The 21,583-nt window shown below is 33.9% G+C and overlaps 1 protein-coding gene and 2 long non-coding RNA genes across 4 annotated transcripts; 2 read left to right on the top strand and 1 right to left on the bottom strand.

The window, feature by feature from the left end:
* Nucleotides 1-4,555: 4,555 nt before the first annotated feature.
* LOC126811284 (uncharacterized) lies at nt 4,556-8,325 on the top strand. Of its 2 annotated transcripts, XR_008786249.1 has the most exons (8): nt 4,556-4,677; nt 5,230-5,364; nt 5,571-5,876; nt 6,142-6,240; nt 6,354-6,445; nt 7,061-7,169; nt 7,878-7,986; nt 8,193-8,325. It is a non-coding gene; the product is annotated as an uncharacterized LOC126811284 (long non-coding RNA). The 2 variants fall into 2 exon arrangements; XR_008786248.1 differs by having other exon boundaries at nt 6,354-7,169.
* A 159-nt stretch (nt 8,326-8,484) lies between these two features.
* Nucleotides 8,485-11,584, bottom strand: LOC126811178 (uncharacterized). Its single transcript, XM_050536739.2, has 5 exons — nt 11,470-11,584; nt 10,602-11,285; nt 10,184-10,367; nt 9,046-10,001; nt 8,485-8,784 (listed from the first exon to the last, which is right to left on the bottom strand). The coding sequence occupies exons 1-5, from the start codon at nt 11,515-11,517 to the stop codon at nt 8,593-8,595; spliced, it is 2,064 nt and encodes a 687-aa protein (XP_050392696.2). The 5' UTR covers nt 11,518-11,584; the 3' UTR covers nt 8,485-8,592.
* Nucleotides 11,585-11,964: 380 nt separating this feature from the next.
* Nucleotides 11,965-20,139, top strand: LOC126811253 (uncharacterized). Its single transcript, XR_007675456.1, has 6 exons — nt 11,965-12,112; nt 16,989-17,128; nt 18,625-18,736; nt 19,356-19,441; nt 19,689-19,764; nt 20,013-20,139. It is a non-coding gene; the product is annotated as an uncharacterized LOC126811253 (long non-coding RNA).
* The last annotated feature ends 1,444 nt before the right edge of the window (nt 20,140-21,583 follow it).

The raw sequence follows: 21,583 nt of genomic DNA, 5'->3' as shown, positions 1-21,583 counted from the left end.
GGACCATTTATACTACATTGAGGCTTTTAAATTTGGATTCACACCATAGACCACCGTTAGGACTCATAGTAACAGAATTTAAGAAAGGAAATAAGATAAGTTTTCGAAATAAAAGCGTCTGAATAGTCTCAAAAATGGAAAATAATAGATTTTCAACGTTCCATTATATATTGCCTAGCCCGCGAATTTTTTCCATTTAGATGTCATAAGATTTTTTCAAAGATTGTGGCCCTTTTGGACCATTTATACTACATTGAGGCTTTTAAATTTGGATTCACACCATAGACCACCGTTAGGACTCTAAGTAACAGAATTTAAGAAAGGAAATAAGATAAGTTTTCGAAATAAAAGCGTCTGAATAGTCTCAAAAAAGGAAAATAATAGATTTTCAACGTTCCATTATATATTGCCTAGCCCGCGAATTTTTACCATTTAGATGTCATAAGATCGTCCATTGTTCGAACTATCCAATGACACTTTAGTTGTTTTGATTCTGTGGAATCTGGCGTAGTAATCACTTTTTTTCGCAAGATCGCCATTTTTTTTTACTTTTTACGTTTTTTTTTCTCTCAAAATATCGGAAATCTTTTCGACTACTTCCGGTTTTTGCATCATTGTCGGGATAGCTTTAACAAGTTGTTTGGTTACCTTACCTTCTGTACAAGAAGTTTCAGAATAATCCATTCAGCTGTTTTCCAAAGAAAGAAAATTAGAAAATCATTTTCAGTAATTTAAGGATTTTTCAACTTTTTTCCAAGATTGAGGTTCTTTTTGGACAACTTATATTATTTCAATGCTTTTATTTTTGGACTCACGCCATAGTCCACCGATAGGATTCTGAGTAAAAAAAGTTTAAGGAAAATCATAGTTTTCGTTTTCGAGAAAATGGCGTCTCAAAATGCTCCAAAACGGAAAATACTAGATTTTCGGCGTACCATAATTTATTTTCTAGCCATCTAAATCGTATCATTCAGATGTCATGTGATAATCCATTAATGGGGCTATCCAGCGACACTTTAGTTCTTCTGGTCCGCTAAGATCTGATGGAGAAATCAAGTTTTTCGCACGAGCGCTAATTTTTTAAACCTTTTTCTTCATTTTTTGAATACGTCCGGTATGGAGATTATTGTCGGGATAGTCTTAATAACCAATTTGGGGAATTAGATAGCCACAGGGCTCGGTAATGATATATTACATTATCGGATCCGATAAAATGGCCCTGAGAAATCGTATGTTCAAAAGTGCCAAAAATTCAAAAATGTCAAAATATCGAAAATTAAATTTCAATAACTCAATACATATTATACATCGTTAGAATTGTAATTAGGTCAGCTATGTGAATGTGTAACCTTTTCGTAAAAATCTGATTAAATAATAAAATAATATAGCATTTTCCAAAATTTTACGAATTTTCGACTCTTTGCGATTTTCAGTCCCTTTTTTATCCTATTCCAGGCATGTCAAAGTCTTATTGGATGTTTTCATGCACAAGACTATCGCATGGACTCTCGATAGAGAAAGTTAAAAAAAAAATTGTAGGTTAAGTTTTTGAGATAAAGGCGTCCAAAAACGCTCCAAATCAGAAAATATTTTATTTTCAGCTTGTCAGTCCATTCCTCGTGCCACTCAACCAAAGCTTAATTCGTTTAATCCATTGATATTGGACGGAGAAATCGTTTTGCGTTTTTTTCGAAATATCTATCATTATTTCGACAACTTCCGGTTTCCGGATCGTTGTTGAAATTGCTTTACCAACCGGTCTGACTATATAGCTTTATGTTCCAGTAGTTTCAGAAACATCAATTGAGGCTTTCAAAAAAATATAAGGGTTATAAAATGGGCAGAAAATTCGAAAAAAATCGAAAAATAAAGGGCGATAACTGTGAATGAAACTTATATTATTGGAATCGGATAGACTTCAGGTATCCAAAAATGTAGGTCAAATTTGAAAATTTTGCAGAATAACAACAATTGTCTCGTAAACAACGTATTTTCAAAATTCGAACGACAAAAGCCATAGATGAGTGTTCGAAATTGAAAAATGTGAGATAGCCAATATCTCGGAAAAGATTCGGGGTTTCCGAAAATGTCATTTGTTTGAAAATAGGTAACTCTGAATGAAACTTATATTTTTGGAATCGGTATCCAAAAATGTAGGTCAAATTTGAAAATTTTGCAGAATAACAAAAATTGTCTCGTAAACAACGTATTTTCAAAATTCGAACGACAAAAGCCATAGATGAGTGTTCGAAATTGAAAAATGTGAGATAACCATTATCTCGGGAAAGATTCGGGGTTTCCGAAAATGTCATTTGTTTGAAAATAGGTAAAGAATTGACGAAACCACGGCCGATTGTCAATTCCGGAAAAAAGTACAAAATTCGGTTACTTCCGGTATGCGCAGAAGTTTCAAAATTGTTTTATCAAGTAGCCACCACATGGTTTCCCAATAGAAAATTTGGTTCCAGATCGATATCTGTTTTCGATCATGGAGAAATAGGCTCCCCCGGAAAAAAAAAAAAAATAATAATAACTAGACCTGCAAGCAGCACTGAACCGGCTTTAAGGAATCGGGCAGGAATATTGCTATCCAAACATGCTTTAGATGTTTTGATGAATTGATCCAGTGACACCTGACGGAGAAATCACGATTTTCGCAAGAGCGGCTATTTTTTACTGTTTTGTGAAAATATCGAATATTTTTCGACTTGGATATTTTTTTCGACTAATTCTCGTTTTGGATCATTGTCGGGATAGTTTGAACAAGTTGTCTGGATACGTAACTTTCTGTACCAGAAGTTTGAGGAACATCCATTGAGCTGTTTTCAAAAAAAAAAAAAGAAAAAAAAAAGAGAAAAATGTAATTTAACGATTTTTCAACTTTTTGCAAAGACTGAGGACCTATTTGGAGCACTTTTATTATAGGTTCCGTGTACACATTGGCGTGTACGTATAAGATCCCTTGGCAGTTGGAATTCGATATAAGAGTGGGTTGTAGCGCTGCTGCGCGGGCAAAATATCCCTCATAGCACACTGTATGGTATATGCCCGTCTTCATTAGCCTAGATTAGGATCAGAACTGTAGGACGGTAAACCCCATTTCATTTCGTTTCATTTCATTTCATTTCTAAGTAATAGTTTATATAGCATTTTAAGGCCCAAAGAAAGACCTGCAAAAGGCAGATTTAGATTTTGCATATATATGTTTAACCTTGATCAAAGTAAAGAATATGTCTGGAGCGATAGGCCTATAGACCGGTTGGTGCTGATGTGTCATAAAACCACATTTCATTTCATTTCATTTTGGCACTCTGTGAATTATTAACCGTGGGCAGGGGCAAATGGTTAGCACGTGCGCGCTGTACTATACGGTCTGGTATTGAGTCAACTGGCATGGTTTCGATTACCTGGTTGTACGTGACAAGAAGTAGGGTCGCCTGCCCAACCTCGTGGGTTTTCCTCCCACTGCTAAAGACCCCTAGGCGCAAGCGAATTATTGAAATAATATTGAACCATGTTACTGTTAGTCCCGAAAATGACCTATAGTTTGTGTCGCGTGGATGTTAGGCCCAATATCTCTCTCTCTCTCTTTGAATTATTAATCCAATCAGCTTATCCCCATTGATGCAACCAAGAACACATTTTTGTCACATTTTATCATCTAAAATTCAGTATTTCGTTCATAGAACAAGTGTTGAATTGAATGAAAGTTTAACACTGGACCGGATTTCCAGAATTATTTTATTAGTTGTCCTTATTTTAGATATGAGCGCTATGCCATGCTTAAATTTTAATGTATTGAATTTTTCTTGTAACCGCAGGTCCCCAATTAGAACTCGATTGCTCTTTTTCCTCGCATTTTAATCTTAAAACCACAAAAAGATGTTTTCTATATTATTTATTAAATTGTGTGAAATTGTTTGCAGAAAAATCAGGCCTAAAAAACATATTAAACGGCTTTATTATAGTAAGCCTATACAGCAATCATAGAGGTGTATATATACACATCTCCATGACAGCAATGCATCTTGGTTTATGCTGTTATATAAGCACATCGTTTGCTACAGCGCAGTACATTAAAACAACAAAAATAATTTAGACATCATTTGAAATTCGTAATGAGTAAATGCATTCAACACGACCACATATCTGATAACTATTTGAAAACCAACGCAAGCGACCAGCCTTATGACATAATATTATGTTAACACAGTCCGTCGGACGTATGACGTCACATCACGGGGAAACACGGGAATTGTCGATAAAGGCTAATTATAAAAACATGAAATACGCCTTTGCGAATTTTTTTTTTATACCAGGTAACCTATTAACGTTAAAACTCATTACTCCCATGAAATACATCGTTGAAATAAACTTGAATAAACCTTGTTTTCAAGTGAACGTTATTTGTGTCCGAATTCTGATGACGTAGACCACTGGTTTCTGTTTAAGCCTCCCTGTCATTTTTTCCCTGTTCACCATTCACCTTTTCGGAATGTCAACATCCGGGTATTTGGTTCCGTCCAAAACGAGGCTGGGGGGGGGGGGGGTTCGTCTGCTAAATGCTATCTCGCGCTTTGTCATTTTTACGCTACGCCTAAATCTACATGAAGTTTGTTGTCTTTGTACATATCGATTCATCACAAATATAGTAGTCTGTAGTACCAGTAAAAAGAGGTGAGTACAAAGTACTTTTATTATTTACACAGTCGTTTAATCGCGAAGGTTGATCCACGATCGATATTTAAGCCGCAGAGCCAGTAAAGGGTGAAGGTTGTGTCAACATTGACAGGTCAAATTTGTTGACAGTAGGCCTGTGATATCGACGACTTTTTGCTAGGTGTTTTTAATATTAATTAGATATTTAGTTGGTATTTTCCGATACTTTAAAAGAGAAAACTTTAACCAAACCCTACCATATTTCTAGATGAATGTATGTTTTTTTAGTTCAGACTAAGTCATCACCAATGCTTTATATGACGACGTACCGTACGTGTTCATAACGTTGTATATATTGATTGACATTGAAACTGTGATATTATAATATTACTCATTAAGATTAACATATTTTTATACGATCTATGTAAAATGAAAGTCTTTTTTTTTTCTTGATATTTTTTTTTTTTTTTAAAGTAAAAAGATCAATATTACCGGCAAATACCGGTATTACTATTATTTTTACCTTTATTTTTATAATATTATTATTAATATTATTATGATATTATATAGATTTCAAGTAGGCTACTAATACTAATGGGGAAGGATTTTTGTGCTGTTTATGGCTGTTCACATGAAAGAGGGAGGAGAGGAGACTGTTTGTCTTTTTTTTCATTTCCAATTGAAGAACCATTTCGGTCATCATGGGTGAGTTGTTATGTTCTTGCTTAGATTTTTGCGAGTTCTCTTTATTACCTGTCTAAACATAGACATGTTTAAAACGATGTTCAAAGGTTTGATATGGCACACATATTAGATATTGACCACAAATGATTATTTTAGTTTTAATCATTATTTAACTTATCAGTTATAACAAATGGGCTAGTTAAATATTATTTAACATTAACTTGCAGATAAGAGCCACGAGGAGAGGCACAGTAAAGCCAGGTTCGTCATGGGTACCAAATAAATATTCAAAAATATGTAGCTGCCATTTTTCCAACCCACCAATTGCCAGTAAACGATTTAAAGGATTTAAGTGCACGATTCCAGACATAAATTTACCTTTGTCAACAGTAAAAAATTCAAAACCCACGCCAAGATCAAGGGAGTTTTTACCATCTATTAGTATCAGACCTTCATGTACAACTCCACCTTGCACAAATACGTGTAGCATTGACAATAGTGACAGGGAGTGTGATATGAGCAGCACCGAACAGGTAAAAAAAATTTCCAAAACGTTACGTCCATATAAAATTACTAGTGATTATTTAGTTCTATAAGCTTATTGTATAATAAATATATGAACAATTCAGAATTTAAAATGACCTTAATTATGGGTTAACTATGTAAATAATTCGATTAACACCATAAAGAATGAAAATGTATTTATTAATTATAATTACTTATTACTGAAGTTTATGAAAATAATAAGTTCATGCTGACAACAAAATTATCTTCATTGTGTTTGAATTATCTTTTTAGAGCCAGATTAATTGCATGGTTATTGGTAATGACCATGATTACCTTAAAACAGTTCGCGGAGGGAGAGTTAGTGATGCCGTTGACAAACTTGCTGAAGAGGTAAAATGTATGCCATAAATCATCTTATTAAAATATTTCTCATTCTTTTGTTCTCAAAGATTAGACCAACAGATCCTATCCTACGATAACTAAATTATTTTTTTTAATTACAGATACCCGAAATATATGATCTTTTAGACGATTATAAAATGTTGTTACCTAATCAAAGTACAGACGAAATTAAATTAAAGAAACAGGTTTTGAGGTTCAACAACATTAAAGACGACAAAAAGCTTTTAACATATTACACAGGATTCCCCGATATTACTGTATTTGAGTCACTTTTTGAATATTTAGAACACATGAGTATTGACATGAAGTATAATTATAAACCAGAAAGTGAACATTTCGTAAACAAAAACATAAAACTGGTAATAAGAGGTTGCTGAGTGGAAAAGATGAATTTTTTTTAACACTTGCAAGACTAAAACTTGGTATTCCTCTTCAGGACCTCGCCATACGTAATGGCATTTCTCTTTCTACAGTCTCAGTAATTTTTAACACATGGGTAGCGCTTCTGTCCCATTCTTTGGAAGCACTATGCTCGATGCCTTCTTATGAAAAATCGAAAGAAAACGCAGCAAAATGTTTTAATCCATTTAAATCTTTACAAATCATTATAGACTGTACTGAACTTTTTTCGGAAACCCCTTCTAGCCTTGCTGCTCATAAGCAAATTTTTTCACCATATAAACATCATATAGCACTTTCAAATTTCTAGTTGGCATTAGCCCATCTGGAGCCGTCACGTATATTTCTGACATGTTTGGAGGCCGAGCTTCCGATAAATTAATAACGCAATCATCAACTGACTTTTTAGATGGTCTATTGCCTGGGACGTCTGTGATGGCGGATAGAGGTTTTACAATCAGCGGAGACTTACCCCCAGGTGTTGAGTTAATAATACCACCATTCAAAAATAAAGACAGGTAAGACATAAAGACTTCAATCATTATAAAATGTTGTTACCTAATCAAAGTACAGACGAAATTAAATTAAAGAAACAGGTTTTGAGGTTCAACAACATTAAAGACGACAAAAAGCTTTTAACATATTACACAGGATTCCCCGATATTACTGTATTTGAGTCACTTTTTGAATATTTAGAACACATGAGTATTGACATGAAGTATAATTATAAACCAGAAAGTGAACATTTCGTAAACAAAAACATAAAACATAAACCTGGTAATAAGAGGTTGCTGAGTGGAAAAGATGAATTTTTTTTAACACTTGCAAGACTAAAACTTGGTATTCCTCTTCAGGACCTCGCCATACGTAATGGCATTTCTCTTTCTACAGTCTCAGTAATTTTTAACACATGGGTAGCGCTTCTGTCCCATTCTTTGGAAGCACTATGCTCGATGCCTTCTTATGAAAAATCGAAAGAAAACGCAGCAAAATGTTTTAATCCATTTAAATCTTTACAAATCATTATAGACTGTACTGAACTTTTTTCGGAAACCCCTTCTAGCCTTGCTGCTCATAAGCAAATTTTTTCACCATATAAACATCATATAGCACTTTCAAATTTCTAGTTGGCATTAGCCCATCTGGAGCCGTCACGTATATTTCTGACATGTTTGGAGGCCGAGCTTCCGATAAATTAATAACGCAATCATCAACTGACTTTTTAGATGGTCTATTGCCTGGGACGTCTGTGATGGCGGATAGAGGCTTTACAATCAGCGGAGACTTACCCCCAGGTGTTGAGTTAATAATACCACCATTCAAAAATAAAGACAGGTAAGACATAAAGACTTCAATAATTATACATTTCAAGTATAATCATTTTTTTTTTAATTTCACATAATAAATCAAATCAACGGCTAGAAGAAAGCCATTTAGAAACATACCGACAGTGGCAACAGACATAAAATCACAAAATATTCAATTATTATAGCACATATTTTATATTTCATAATATACATGTAAATCTTTTTTTATTAAAGGTCACAGTTTTCAAAATCAATGGTATTGAAATCTATGGAAATTTCAGAGGCAAGAGTTCATGTTGAACGAGCAATAAGACGAATAAAGCAGTTTGAACTCCTCTCAAAAGAATGTAAACTAGCTATGACAGATAGCTACTGCATGATATTTAAAGCTTGTGCATATCTAGTGAACTTTCAAAAACCATTTCTTGTTGATTAAATTTCTCGAATAATAATACCGTAATAGTTTGTTCGCACATAAAGCATGAAGTTACAATGTATCTTATAGCGTTCAACATCACACATAGACATATTATATTGGTCTGTATATAATTGCATAATCATTTAATTTATAATTCATGGGATAGATTTTTTATGTTTAATTAATTGAAGAAAAAAAAAAACACTTGGAGATGGTTTAATGATTTTTACACTCATTGCATAACCAGTCAGCAACTGAAGTTGGTTCATAGTCACAACATTTCCAATGAAACCATTTCTCACATTGACATGAACAGTCACAACAAACACTTGCTTCCTTATTATCATATACATTATCTGGAAGATACATTTTACAAACTGAACATAAGGACCTTTTACCTTCACAAGTCTGAAAAATAGGAAAAATAAGCATATTTTATATAAAACATGAATAAAGATTTCAACAGAAATTGACAATACTGTGTATATATATATATTTTAAGTGATTAGTGATTATGATAACAGACTGATAAATATTGTATATATCAAACATGAAATGTGAATATGTCAAGAATAGCTAAATCTCTTTTATTTAGGACAAAATAAAGTACTGCTATTGAATTGGGTTGATCTGATGTGTCATTTTTTTCTGAAATTTTAAATTGAATACCTGTAGAGTGTCATTTGCAAATTCCTCTCTCTGTTGATTGGCAGCATGGTGATTAAGAGACAAAAGTGCTGGTGATACAAAGAATTCATAAAAATGACCAATTTTTTCTATTGCGTTTTTCCAAAAATTCATATCAAAAAGAACTGTAATTATTTCAGTTTGATTTGGTGACCAGATTACAAAGTCTGTAGTAGTTATGTTTGTTACAGCCATGTATAATTGAACTTGGGTATAGTATTTGTGGTTTGTATTTAATCTCCAAGTTGAATTACTTGTATTACCGGTAATGAACTCTAGAGTAGATAAATCTGTAACATCCTTATCGCGCAATCTGTATGGGCATTTTATCTCAACAAGACAGGGTGAACAACACTCACAGTGGCGTATTCTGTCCACACTTGCACCAAGGAAAGGGTACTGACCAGACAATAATAGTCCTTGCTCTTGTAAAGTAAAATTTATATGGTTTCCTGCAATTTTATTCAAATATGAGTTGGCTGCAACAGCCTCATTATCTAATCCGTACTTTGTTGCAGTATTTCCCTGGAATAAACTGCCCTGGAGAATTTGATGAATAATTTTTGATGTATTTTGTTTGCATTCTTCTTTCCTTGTTTGGACCAACACATCATGGGCAATGGTGCCTGTAATCAAACCTTTATGGAAGTGATGCCAGTTAGGGTTAGATGACTGTCCTTGCGTGATTTCCGAAATAGTTTCTATTTCATCAGCGCTCCATCGTATAGCGTTGAACAAATATTTAGGATTTTCGAAACGGCAACTCTTAACTAAACTTAAAATTGATGTTGGTATGAATCTGTTCGTTGTTACTTCCTCTTCCAATGCCGGAATTAAATCAACACTAAACTCATCGAGTATTTCAGGTAGAGAACTTGGTCCATCTATAGCTGGGGGGTAAGACATCCAACATGGTCGCCATTTCTCTGGATCAACAGCTGTAAAATAGATTAAAAAGACAGGCCTATGTTTAATCATTTATTTGGAAAATAATAATACTCCCTTTAACTTTAGAAAGCATGCGAGCTAATTATTTTTCATTTCTAATAATAACAATTATAGAAAACAATTACTAGAGTGAAAGGGGTGCTTTTGTGGTAAATCTGATAGGATTTTTTACCTCTAAGAAATGGAACATCTATAGAATTAAGGTTTAAGGTATGAATCAACTTTTTCACAGCTTCATAGTTGACTTGACGTTTTGCGGGATTAATCGGGTTATAATTTGGATCTTTTCGTTTTCTTTTCCCTTTCATTGGTCCTCTTTTTTCGATCAAAACATCCTGGATAGGTTTAGGTTGAACCTGCAACGATTTAATTTTTAATATTTAATACTTTCTTTTTAACAATATTTATGACTACAAAACACTTTCCAAATATGAACTTACATATTGTACCGATATTTGACTTGTGTGCCATGTTTTTATTTTAAAATCATTGTTATTAATATAATAATATTAACCAAAAAATATAGTAGTATAACCCTAACTCTAGAACATAACAGAGATATAAATCATATCATAAAATAAAATACCAACCTTGGTTCCTCTTGGTTCATTCCATTTGCATAAAATATCAGTAGATGCGGATAGGGTTTGGTAGCCTCTGCTAGTGAAATCCTCCAGAGTGAAGAGTGCTCCGGCAATGTGGGTGCATGCCTCTCCTCTTCCTGCTACACATGAACAGTTAGCTCCAATCACTTTATTTAATTTTGAATTAAATACCAAGTATACCTGATACTGTGTACCGGAAGTATCCCAGGATGGATGACACAGACATCGTATAACAATGTAATTTTCGGAAAATTCATCATTTGTTTCAAATGAATGTATGTGCTTTGATGCATAATGTTCATACCCCCTTAAGCATTTATATCGTCTAAGAGTGTCCTTGGTGTATTCTTCAAAGTTCACTGAATGTTTAGCATTTACACAATTTTTCTCTATTAAAAACGAACTGACATCTTGCAATTGTATGCTTGGTATAGCTTTGCTGTCAAACTTCCAGCCCTTAACTGATGACTGTGCGACTCGTAAGGCCTGGTTGAATGTATCTTCATCATCATCTTCATGTAAGTCAATTTGCAGCTTCTTAGCCAAAACCGTAATTTTCTGACTTCTCTTGCCCTTTGTACTTAATTCGTTCTCTTTCAGAATTACATTAAGTTTCGGCTTTGGCAAACTTGTTAGCTCCTTCAATGATTTAGGATTCTTGCTTGTGTTCTAAAAAAAATAATAATAACGGGCATAGAGGACAGCCAGAAATAAAACACCACAAAGTATAATATAAGAAGTTGTTAGATACCTTAAAATGACTTTATTTTTATTATAATATAATATAATATCTATCGAATGTAATCAGTCTCACTCAACAGATAACAGACAACACCTTGTAGTTTGTACTTACCAGTACTTGTCCTTTATCATTTTCCGTGCCTGAATTAACGGAATCCATTTTTTCTGATACCGTAATAATAATAATTTAGTTGACGGTAAGATTACCCAAAGATTTGATTAAGTGTAAATCTAAAAAAAAATAAAATAAAAATACACACAAGAGAATAGACAGTGACGATAATAATATATAAATGTTAAAGTTTTCTTTTTTATGAAATTTAATAGGCCCTATTAAAAAAAACACCTGGCAAGAAGTCGTCGATATCACAGGCCTACTGTCAACAAACTTGACCTGTCAATGTTGACACAACCTTCACCCTCTACTGGCTCTACGGCTTAAATATCGGTCGTGGATCAACCTTCGCACTTATATGGCTGTGTAAATAATAAAATAATTTTGTACTCACCTCTTTTTACTGGTATTATTATATTTGTGATGAATTGATATGTACAAAGACAACAAACTTCATGTAGATTTAGGCGTAGCGTAAAAATGACAAAGCGCGAGACAGCAATAATAGCAGACGAACCCCCCTGAGCCTCGTTTTGGACGGAACCAAATACCCGGATGTTGACATTCCGAAAAGGTGATCGAAAGTTGCTGTAAGAAAATTGTTGTCATATAGGCCTAGTCCAGTGATTTGAAACCCGAGGTAAGCAAATGGGTTTTCTAAAACCTAAGAGTGTGTTGTTTATGTAGTTTTCTATATCTATGTGAAATTTCAAGGGGATTTATGATTGTCAGAAGATAACCAAACTTTACATTTTTGTGTCATGGCCGCCGCCATGTTGGACAAGCAAATCAACACGCCACCTCTCCGTATCATGGTAATAGATTTTAGTACCACCCAACATTGACGGTTTTCAAAGTAAATAAATGTAAATGCACCAGAAAATAATTTACATATTTGAAAAGAGCAATGAAAGTGCTTAAATATGTTTATTTAGCCGCTGTGTGTATGAAAGATGTCAATCAAACTAATCAAAGCCGAATCACAAAATAGTCCTCTAATTATTAAATATGGCGGCGCCCATAAAAGATATTTTCACAGAGGCGGTTTTGTTTGCGAAGACAAATTTAGGTGTATCTAACCTTGTTTTGAAAGATAAACAGATTGAAACTCTAAAGACAGTTTACAATGGCAATATTACCCACTAGTAGTACATATTATATATCGCTTTTACCGGATTGGCAGAAGTTCAAGTTGACATTTTGCTAAAGACATGTGTTTACATAAAAAACATGCGTGCACGGGTTATTTTTACTCTGTTGTGTACACAAAGCTGTAGTCCGGTCGATAAGTCCCGCCCCAAAATGATCACGTGAGCGTTTTAAATGGCGGTTAATTGGGGCAGTGATCATAATGACGTATGACGTAGATGGATCGCTGCGTGCAGTTTGACCCATTACATGAGATATGTAAACTTTCAAATAATCGGACTTATAGATAATAATAATAGTTAACTCATTGAACAGTTACTTTCCTAAAAACATTACTCCTTAAATGAAATATTCATATTGTGACCCTAAAATTTTGGTAACAGACGTACATTTTTACCCTAAAATTAAAATGTTGGTAACGGACGTACATACATCTATAATAATAATAATCTTTATTCGAGAAAACCACCAGGTTACAAGAATTCATTATACTTCATTTTACATTTTCATTATATTCACAATTCATTTCACGTCAAACTATAAACGATTTAAATTTAACATTAATTAATAGTATCTTATATATACATTTTATTAAACATCAGGCTATTTTTAACAGTATTTACATTTGTGGGACCGAGAAAAATGACAATATATTTTCAATGAATTTACATAATTTTAATAATTCGTTATCCTTAACATGCAATAACTCATCCATTTTACGTGTGGATGGAAATTGGAAATAATATCTCTTTACATATTGAGACCTGAATTCTGCAAAAAATGGACACTAACAAATAGTGGAATTCGTCTCCTATATTTAGTCTACATAGATGACATTTCCTTTCCTGTCTTGGTATATTGGTATATGATGAAGTCTCAATAGGCAATCTATGACTTCTACATAGCAATTTCGAAAGACACTTACGATATTTTGGGGGCAGATTTAACATGTAGTCTTCTAATTCAAATTGTTTCTTAAAAATTCTATAATTGTTACATTTACTGCTTTCTGATATTTTTGTATTCCAGTTCTGCACAAACTCATCTTTTAGCTTTTCTAATAACGTTTGCTTCAACCATTTGCGACTAACATTTTGACCCTGTTGGTGCCATATATAAGAAAGACCAGCATTATCTAGGGTCGATTTAACGTTATTAATCCAACCAAAATTATTATATACAGTACTAATAAATAACATAATGCTATATGTAAACTTGTTAGGGGGTTCCATTGATAATTTTATGCCAGTATAAAACCATTTTACATTTTATGAATATATCGATCGGAAAGACCCCAAGTTCGCCATATACCATTACATTAGGGGTAGAGTTTTTTACGCCTAATAATATTTTACAAAATTTTAGTTGTAATCTCTGTAATAAAGTTATATCCCCATTACCCCACACCTCGCTTCTAAACAATAATATTGGCGTTATTAATTTATCAAATAGTTGGAGTTGAGTATCAATATCTAAGTGTAATTTATTTGCTTTCTTCAACAGTGAAAACATGGCGCTACTAGCTTTTGCATGAAGTGACTTGGTGGCTTTGCCGAACTTTCCGTTATAATTGAATTTAATACCAAGGTAATCATAATCATCAACAACATCTAATATCGAATTACCATATTTAATGATGGGCCTTTTCCTTATTTTACCTCTTGAAAACACCATAACCTTTGTCTTAGAAGGATTAACTTCAAGATTCCACTTGGAACAATAATCGTACATGGCATTCGTAGCATCTTGAAGCTCCTCCTCAGACTCAGCAAGAATTATGGTGTCGTCTGCATAAAGAAGTACAAACAAATCTACAAATACATCAAAGTCGTTAAGATCGTGTAAATTATCAGTTATTTCTTGTTTTAAGAGACTTAATCCAGTATAGTTTTTGGACAGAGATGATTCTAAATCTTGGAGGTATATCGAAAATAGCAGAGGGGGTAAATTTTCACCTTGACGAACACCTATCATACACTTAAAAGTTTCAGACAATTTGTTATTAATCCTAACACTAGATTTAGCATGTTTAATATGTTTATACATATTATAAATCAAAATAAATAGTTGACCATTGATTTTACAGTCTAGAACTTTATTCTATAGATGTAATCTAGGAACCATATCAAAAGCGCGCCGATAATCAAAGTAAATTGCATAAAGCCTGCGTTTCTTAAGCAAGTATATATCAACTATGTGTTTAAGGGTGAATATGTGATCAGTAGTGGAAAATTCTTTTCGAAAGCCTGCTTGCTCTGGACCAACGATGCGATATGATTCAACAAAGTTTGACAATCTCTCATTTATTACTGATGAAAATAATTTGCTCAGACAGCTTAGTAATGTTATTCCCCTATAATTATTCACATCTTGCTTATCTCCCTTATTTTTGTAAATTGGGCTAATAATCCCTGCTACCCATTCAGTTGGTATAATTCCTGTTTCTAATATCAAATTAAATAATTTAACATACACACTAATAAAAGAAGTTTCGGTATATTTGATGTATTCATTTATGATAAAGTCAACACCGTGTGCCTTGTTGTTTTTCAATTTGTGTGTGCACGTTTTTATTTCATTTTCTGTAAATGGCACATCCAAAGCACAGTCACAGTTCAGGAGAGCCTTTTCGAGTATCTCATCATTCGTCTTTTCGGGGATTGTATCGCCACTGTTCAATGCGGCGAAATGTTCATACAAGTCTGAGAGTTCCAAGGGGTTATCATTTTTTTTATAATATTCACGATCCTGGTTTAAGATTCTCCAATATTCCTTAGTGTCAGTACGTTGTAATGTTTTCAAATCATGATTAAAATTTTTCAGATATAAACTGTACTCATATTTCAATTGTCTTTTATATGCTTTACTTGCTTCGCTTAATTTCACTTTATTTGCTTCGGATCGATACGTTTGGAGGTTTTTCTTTCTCTTGAAAAATAATTGTCGCTTAACCGCACATTGTTCAGTAAACCATGGCTTTGATTTAGGTTTTCCATTACTGGTCATGGAATTATTTCTAATTATGATATTTTTACTTATTTGTGATTCAATAACACTATTACGAAACACATTGCCAATCTCCGTAACTATGTGGTTTATGCAAGATTGCTTGGCCTCACCTATATTTAATTTTTCAATACTTTTCTCTATATCACTAAGTTTATTCAGGTCTAAATTGGTGCAGAATTCATGTTGGAGATCATCTTTCCATCTGACTTTGGTGACATTAGTTACGGTCTCTTCAACTGCTCTAGTTAACTGTTGTTTATTTTCCCGATTACGGATTTCAAAGCAGACCGCATTATGTTTATATGATAATAAAGAATTAAAGTCATTTATATAAAAATCTTCAATACATGGCAATACTTTGGGGGAACATATACAGTAGTCTACAACAGAAGTTTCATCGCATGTGTATTTGCCAAGGTTTATGTCCTGTCCGCTTCTGCCATTTAAAAAACATAGTCCTACATTACTACAAAGTTCATTCAATCTTTCGCCATACCTGTTTAATATCTTGTCTTCAGACCGCCTGCCTGCTGTACATTGTCGGCTGTCGGCAAAATATTGTTCCATCATTTGTCTTTCTTCTAGAACAACTTCCATCAGATCATCCAGTGGTTGATTTGATTTGTCGTCGGCTGTCTGATTATCAATATCTTGTAATGATGCGGTTCGAGCGTTAAAATCACCAATTAAACAAAATTCAACATTCTTTTGGTAAAGTTCTAGATAACGTGTTTCTAGTATGTCAAACATTTCTGTCTTGCTATATCTTGTGTTTTCTGGTGGTATATAAGCTACACAGCACATCAACTTAAAGCCCAGTAATTGTTCGTTCATCGTGAACCACAATGTAAAGTCATCATATGAAACCCTAAGTAATTCAGAGAATTTTGGCAAATGATTTCTTTTTACGGTCATAGTTATGGCCCTTTATCACATCAAAAACGACCTACCGACTCTTCTCCTCGATTGTGGGTCGGGTTTGGTGAAACAAAGATATTTTTAAGGTCAGCCTTATGCTAGAACTGTGACAGTGAGTGTGGCTAGAAAAGATGTGGCCCCTATGCCAGACTTTTTCAACCTGTGATTAATTATTTAGTTTAAAGATATGATGAATTGATAAGCAGATGTAACATCTTAGCTATACATCACATAAGTTTTGAAAAATTGTAATATATCAGTCTATATGCTGATTACACTATTTTGCCTATACCGTTTTTTAGGACTTCGAATTTTGTCTAATGGTTTGGATTGTTTGTACTTGGTTTTATTTTATTATCATACCTATATCGAACATTTTCATTAGGAATACTTTACTTCAGAAAAAAAAAGTAATATGAAATGTTTATGTTTTATGCCAGAACTGTGACAGCAAATGTGGCTAGAAAAGATGTGTCCCCCATGACAGAAGTATTGCTAGAAAGATTTCTGCGCCATGCCAGAAATGTCACAGTGGGTGTGACAAAAAATTTATGTGTAATTGTTGGAAATCATTAACATGGTAAGTATCGTTGACCATTTTCAGGTTTTTTATACGCCCACATTTTCATGTGGACGTATTTTGTCGTCGCCCTTGTCCGTCTGGACTTCCGCAATTTGTTTGTGGACACTACAGGTCACAATTCTTATCCGATTTTAACGAAACCTGAAAACTTGGCATGTATCGGATCGAAACTTCATGGATTATGGCCCCTGTTTGTACGAAAAATCACGTTTTTAGCTTGTGGACCCTATAGAGGTCACAATTTTTATCCGATTTTGTTGAAACTTGAAATGTAAGTTTATAACCCAAAGATCTCGGTTCCTTGTGATATTCGCGCATATCAGACCGTAACTTCCTGAATTATCGCTTTACAAACCCTCATCTTTTATTGGCAGTGAAAAAAAACCCTGTTGAACTGGATTTCCACCACATTGAATCCAAGTCAATACATAGCCTAGCATTGGGTTAGATTCAATCCAATATATTTATTTTTTATTTTATTCATGAAATATTATGTAATCAGAGTACATATTTAGTGTATATTAAGCATTGAGATATTTATCAAAAAGGCAAATGTCATCAAGGGAATTAAATTGAGCAGACTTGAAAATGTTATGTATCACTATTTCAGATACCATAAGAAAAAACATAATCTAGTCTTTAATTAAAACAAGCCAACAGTGAGGCTGATGTCCCCCGCCGAAATAGGAAAATAATTAGAGGACACATATAAATTTATCACAAATTATCTTTTACAAAGTATTGAACAATCAAACAGTTCAACCAATCAAATTGCTTATCTCTGCTTACCCTAAGCGGAAAATGCTCATCTTCGAACTCCATCAAGGCATTGACCTAATCAACACATACACCAAGTTTGAACATTCTAGCTCAATTAGGAAGAGAGTTATCGTGCCCCAAAGTATCAACCAATCAAATTGCTTATCTCTGCTTACCCTAAGCGGAAAATGCTCATCTTCGAACTCCATCAAGGCATTGACCTAATAAACACATACACCAAGTTTGAACATTCTAGCTCAATTAAAAGTTATCGTGTCCCAAAGCATCAACCAATCAAATTGCTTATCTCTGCTTACCCTAAGCGGAAAATGCTCATCTTCGAACTCCATCAAGGCATTGACCTAATCAACACATACACCAAGTTTGAACATTCTAGCCCAATTAGGAAGAGAGTTATCGTGTCCCAAAGCATCAACCAATCAAATTGCTTATCTCTGCTTACCCTAAGCGGAAAATGCTCATCTTCGAACTCCATCAAGGCATTGACCTAATAAACACATACACCAAGTTTGAACATTCTAGCTCAATTAGGAAGAGAGTTATTGTGTCCCAAAAAGTGTGACGGACAGACAGACGGACGGACAGACAGACGGACGAACCCATTTTAATAGTCCCCTGCTTTCTTCGAAAGGCGGGGGACAAATATCAACCTTATCTTAACTGGGTGTTTGTTTTACATTATTATACTACATTTCTAATGTATTTATTTTCAGATAATTTGGGTGTTTTTTTGTTACAAGTGAAGGAAAAAACAATATTTATTTTTCGTTTGTTAGCCACAAAGCTGGTTATGGTCTATCGTTTGAATGCACATTACTACCCATCGTAAGTATTACCCTAATTCTTTTAATTATATGACTATATAATTATACTAGACATAAATCTCAAATATGGCAATGGTTTTACGAGGGAGACAAGATAAGCTCTGTATGGCATACATAATTGCGACAAGTACCAATATTGCGGACAATTTGTTGTCGCTCCACATGCCAAAAGTAGAGAAAAATTATTAAAGAGCATGTTATCACGAATTCGTAATTTGTCATTCATGAGTCCTTTTACATTATTATAGGGGGTTGGATGGCTGAATGGTTAGCGTGCGCGCGCTGTATCATAAAGCCTGTCATTGAGTCAACTGGCCTGGTTTCGAATCCCCGGATGTATGTGGCAAGGAGTAAGGTCGCCTGTCCAACCTCGTGGGTTTTCTCCGGTTTCCTCCCACTGCTAAAGACCCCTACGCGCAAACAAATTATTGAAATAAAATTAAATCATATGTTAGTCCCAAAATGATCTAGTTTGTGTCGACTGGACGTTAAACCCCATCTCTCTCTCTCTGGAACTAAAGTAATATTATCATTTTTGTGATAATTTCCTTTTCAGAGTTTCACATTATTACATTTGTAATGTATTTTATTCAGAAAGTTTTGGGTTTTTTCTATTACAGTTGAAGGAAATATAATTTCTATATTTCTTTTGTTAGCCAGAAAACTGGTTATAGTCTAGCGTTTGACCTACACATTACTACCCATCGTAAGTATTACCCTAATACTTTTTATTTATGACTATATAATTATACTATGAAAATTATGGGAAACATGAATATAACTCTTAACCGGTCTACGCAATTTGGACCTCATGGTGTCAAGTTGTCAGTCCAAATAAAGGCTAAAGTGAAATGCCAATTTAAAAAAACTACTGCCGGATAATTATAAATACACACTTTTTTTTTTTAAAATCAATTCTTTAGCAGCAATAGGAGTTTATTATTTCATTACAGTTACGCAATATATTGTTACATTTTCTATGCTAGTACGAAACCTGATTTTCGTCTTGTTGCGGCGATAGCACCTATGGTAAGCATAACACATTTATATTATGTACAACTATTACAATATTTATTACAGAATCAATAATCAAACAAATGAAACCCAGTAAAAATATATCTATCGAAAAAAAAAAAACCATTTTTTAATCAGACTTTAATTGCATCAAGGTAAACATCTAGAAAGAATCTCGTACAAGGTGTACTATCATCCATTAATAAAAAGGGGCATTTTCATAGCTTCTCAGTGTATTAAACGTTTTAATTTTTATGTTTCAGGTTTTAAAAAAGATGTCCCATTTGCAATTTTGAAAAAAAAACCTCCACCAAAATCCACATAATTTTTACATTAACTTTCTTAGTTCTTTTTTTGTATCTTAATGTCAATAAAAAAATGTAAAATCTATCTGCATTTCTAATTTGAAAACAATATTCTTATTCTTAGTAGGCATTCCTTTTGGTAGCCCTTGTGACTTGCTAACCTGTAGGTCCAATATTCAATCCCCATTTAGTCAAGAAATATTCAAATTTTCCAGCTTGGTTCTTCTCAAAGGTTTAAGGATGATGTGTGACCAAATGATTAACGCTGTGGATGCGAGTCATTGATTGTAAATGACAAGGACTAGGGCTTGTCCTAAATTATGGATTTCCTCCCACTGCAAAAGGTTCTGTCACACAGTGAAACTATGGATTACACCCCTGTTTTTAGTGTTCAGGGTGTAGGGTTGCCTGTCCACCTTGTAGTTTTTCTCCAGGTCCTCTGGTTTCCTCCCACTGCTAAAGACCTTGTAATTTTTTCCTGGTTTCCTCCCACTGCTACAGACCCAAACACACAAGTATATTGTTGAAATAAAATTTAACCATAATGCCAAAGGACATTAAACCACATTTCTTCATCAGCAAAGTCAGAATAAGAAATCGATTTTCACAATTTACTATTAAGCACCTGATATAACAAGGGTCTGTAATTGCATAAAGTCGCGTTGTCTCCGACACCCACAACCCCCAGCAATCTGTATGAGGGTTGACCACCAAAATTTCAATTAACTGAAATTCATAGCAGACTGGGATCAGAATATCATGACCGTGTTAGTACAAAACCTCTTTACACCCCTAGGACCATCTAGAAAAAAGAGCTAAATTTTGGATGTTTGGGTTTGGCCCGGTTCACTGATTTTTAATTGCCTGGAATGCTAATCTAAACAACATGTCCAACTTGAGTGGCATTATTGGCCTGATATAAATAGTTCAGTTAGATAAGTGTTGATAGCTATAAACCTGCCATTGTGAGTATCAAATGACAACATTTTAATTTCTAAAATAAAAAGCTCTTTTTATATATAACATTTTTATTAACAGCTTAACACTAATTATATACAAATTACTCAATATGACACTTGAAGGATTTAAGTTAGTCAAGATTGGTTTTTAACCAATCAATGGATAAACCTCTAGTTTTCCAATGGTGTTTAGAAAAATGATTACACATCCACTAATCAAATTATTAGAAAATAAGTAGGCTGGAAATTCCAGCCTTTATATTCGCGGACAAATCTTCTGTGACATCACTTCTGTGGAAGCAGACGTTAAAGCACCAGGTAGTAGTATTAGTCTAAATCGTCTTGTCTAGAATATCATCCTTGGTGGAAGTGGACGTAAAACCTCAGGAACAAATGACGAACGAACATCTAATCGTCACTTGAATTAATAACTGCAATATTAGAACTCTGTTTTGATTTAAAGGCAAGTCTCTTTATTTATTGTATGTAAAATGTTTTAACTTTATTTCGGGAGTCATGATGGCTCAGTGAGGTAAACACTGGCTCGCTAACCTGGAGGTCCCATGTTCG

Source organism: Patella vulgata, chromosome 2 (assembly GCF_932274485.2).
Source record: "Patella vulgata chromosome 2, xgPatVulg1.2, whole genome shotgun sequence".
Taxonomy (NCBI): Eukaryota; Metazoa; Mollusca; class Gastropoda; family Patellidae; genus Patella; species Patella vulgata.
The sequence above is the reverse complement of the archived record's forward strand: the minus strand, read 5'-3'. Positions and strand labels throughout refer to the sequence as shown.

Bases quoted from the DNA above. Each gene is read 5' to 3' on its own strand.
- LOC126811178 (XM_050536739.2), bottom strand. From the start codon at position 11,517: ATGGATTCCGTTAATTCAGGCACGGAAAATGATAAAGGACAAGTACTG. The intron at 10,002-10,183 runs GTAAAAAATCCT...TCTATTTTACAG, and splicing joins AGATGTTCCATTTCTTAGAG to CTGTTGATCCAGAGAAATGG. The intron at 8,785-9,045 runs GTATTCAATTTA...CCTATTTTTCAG, and splicing joins TTGCAAATGACACTCTACAG to ACTTGTGAAGGTAAAAGGTC.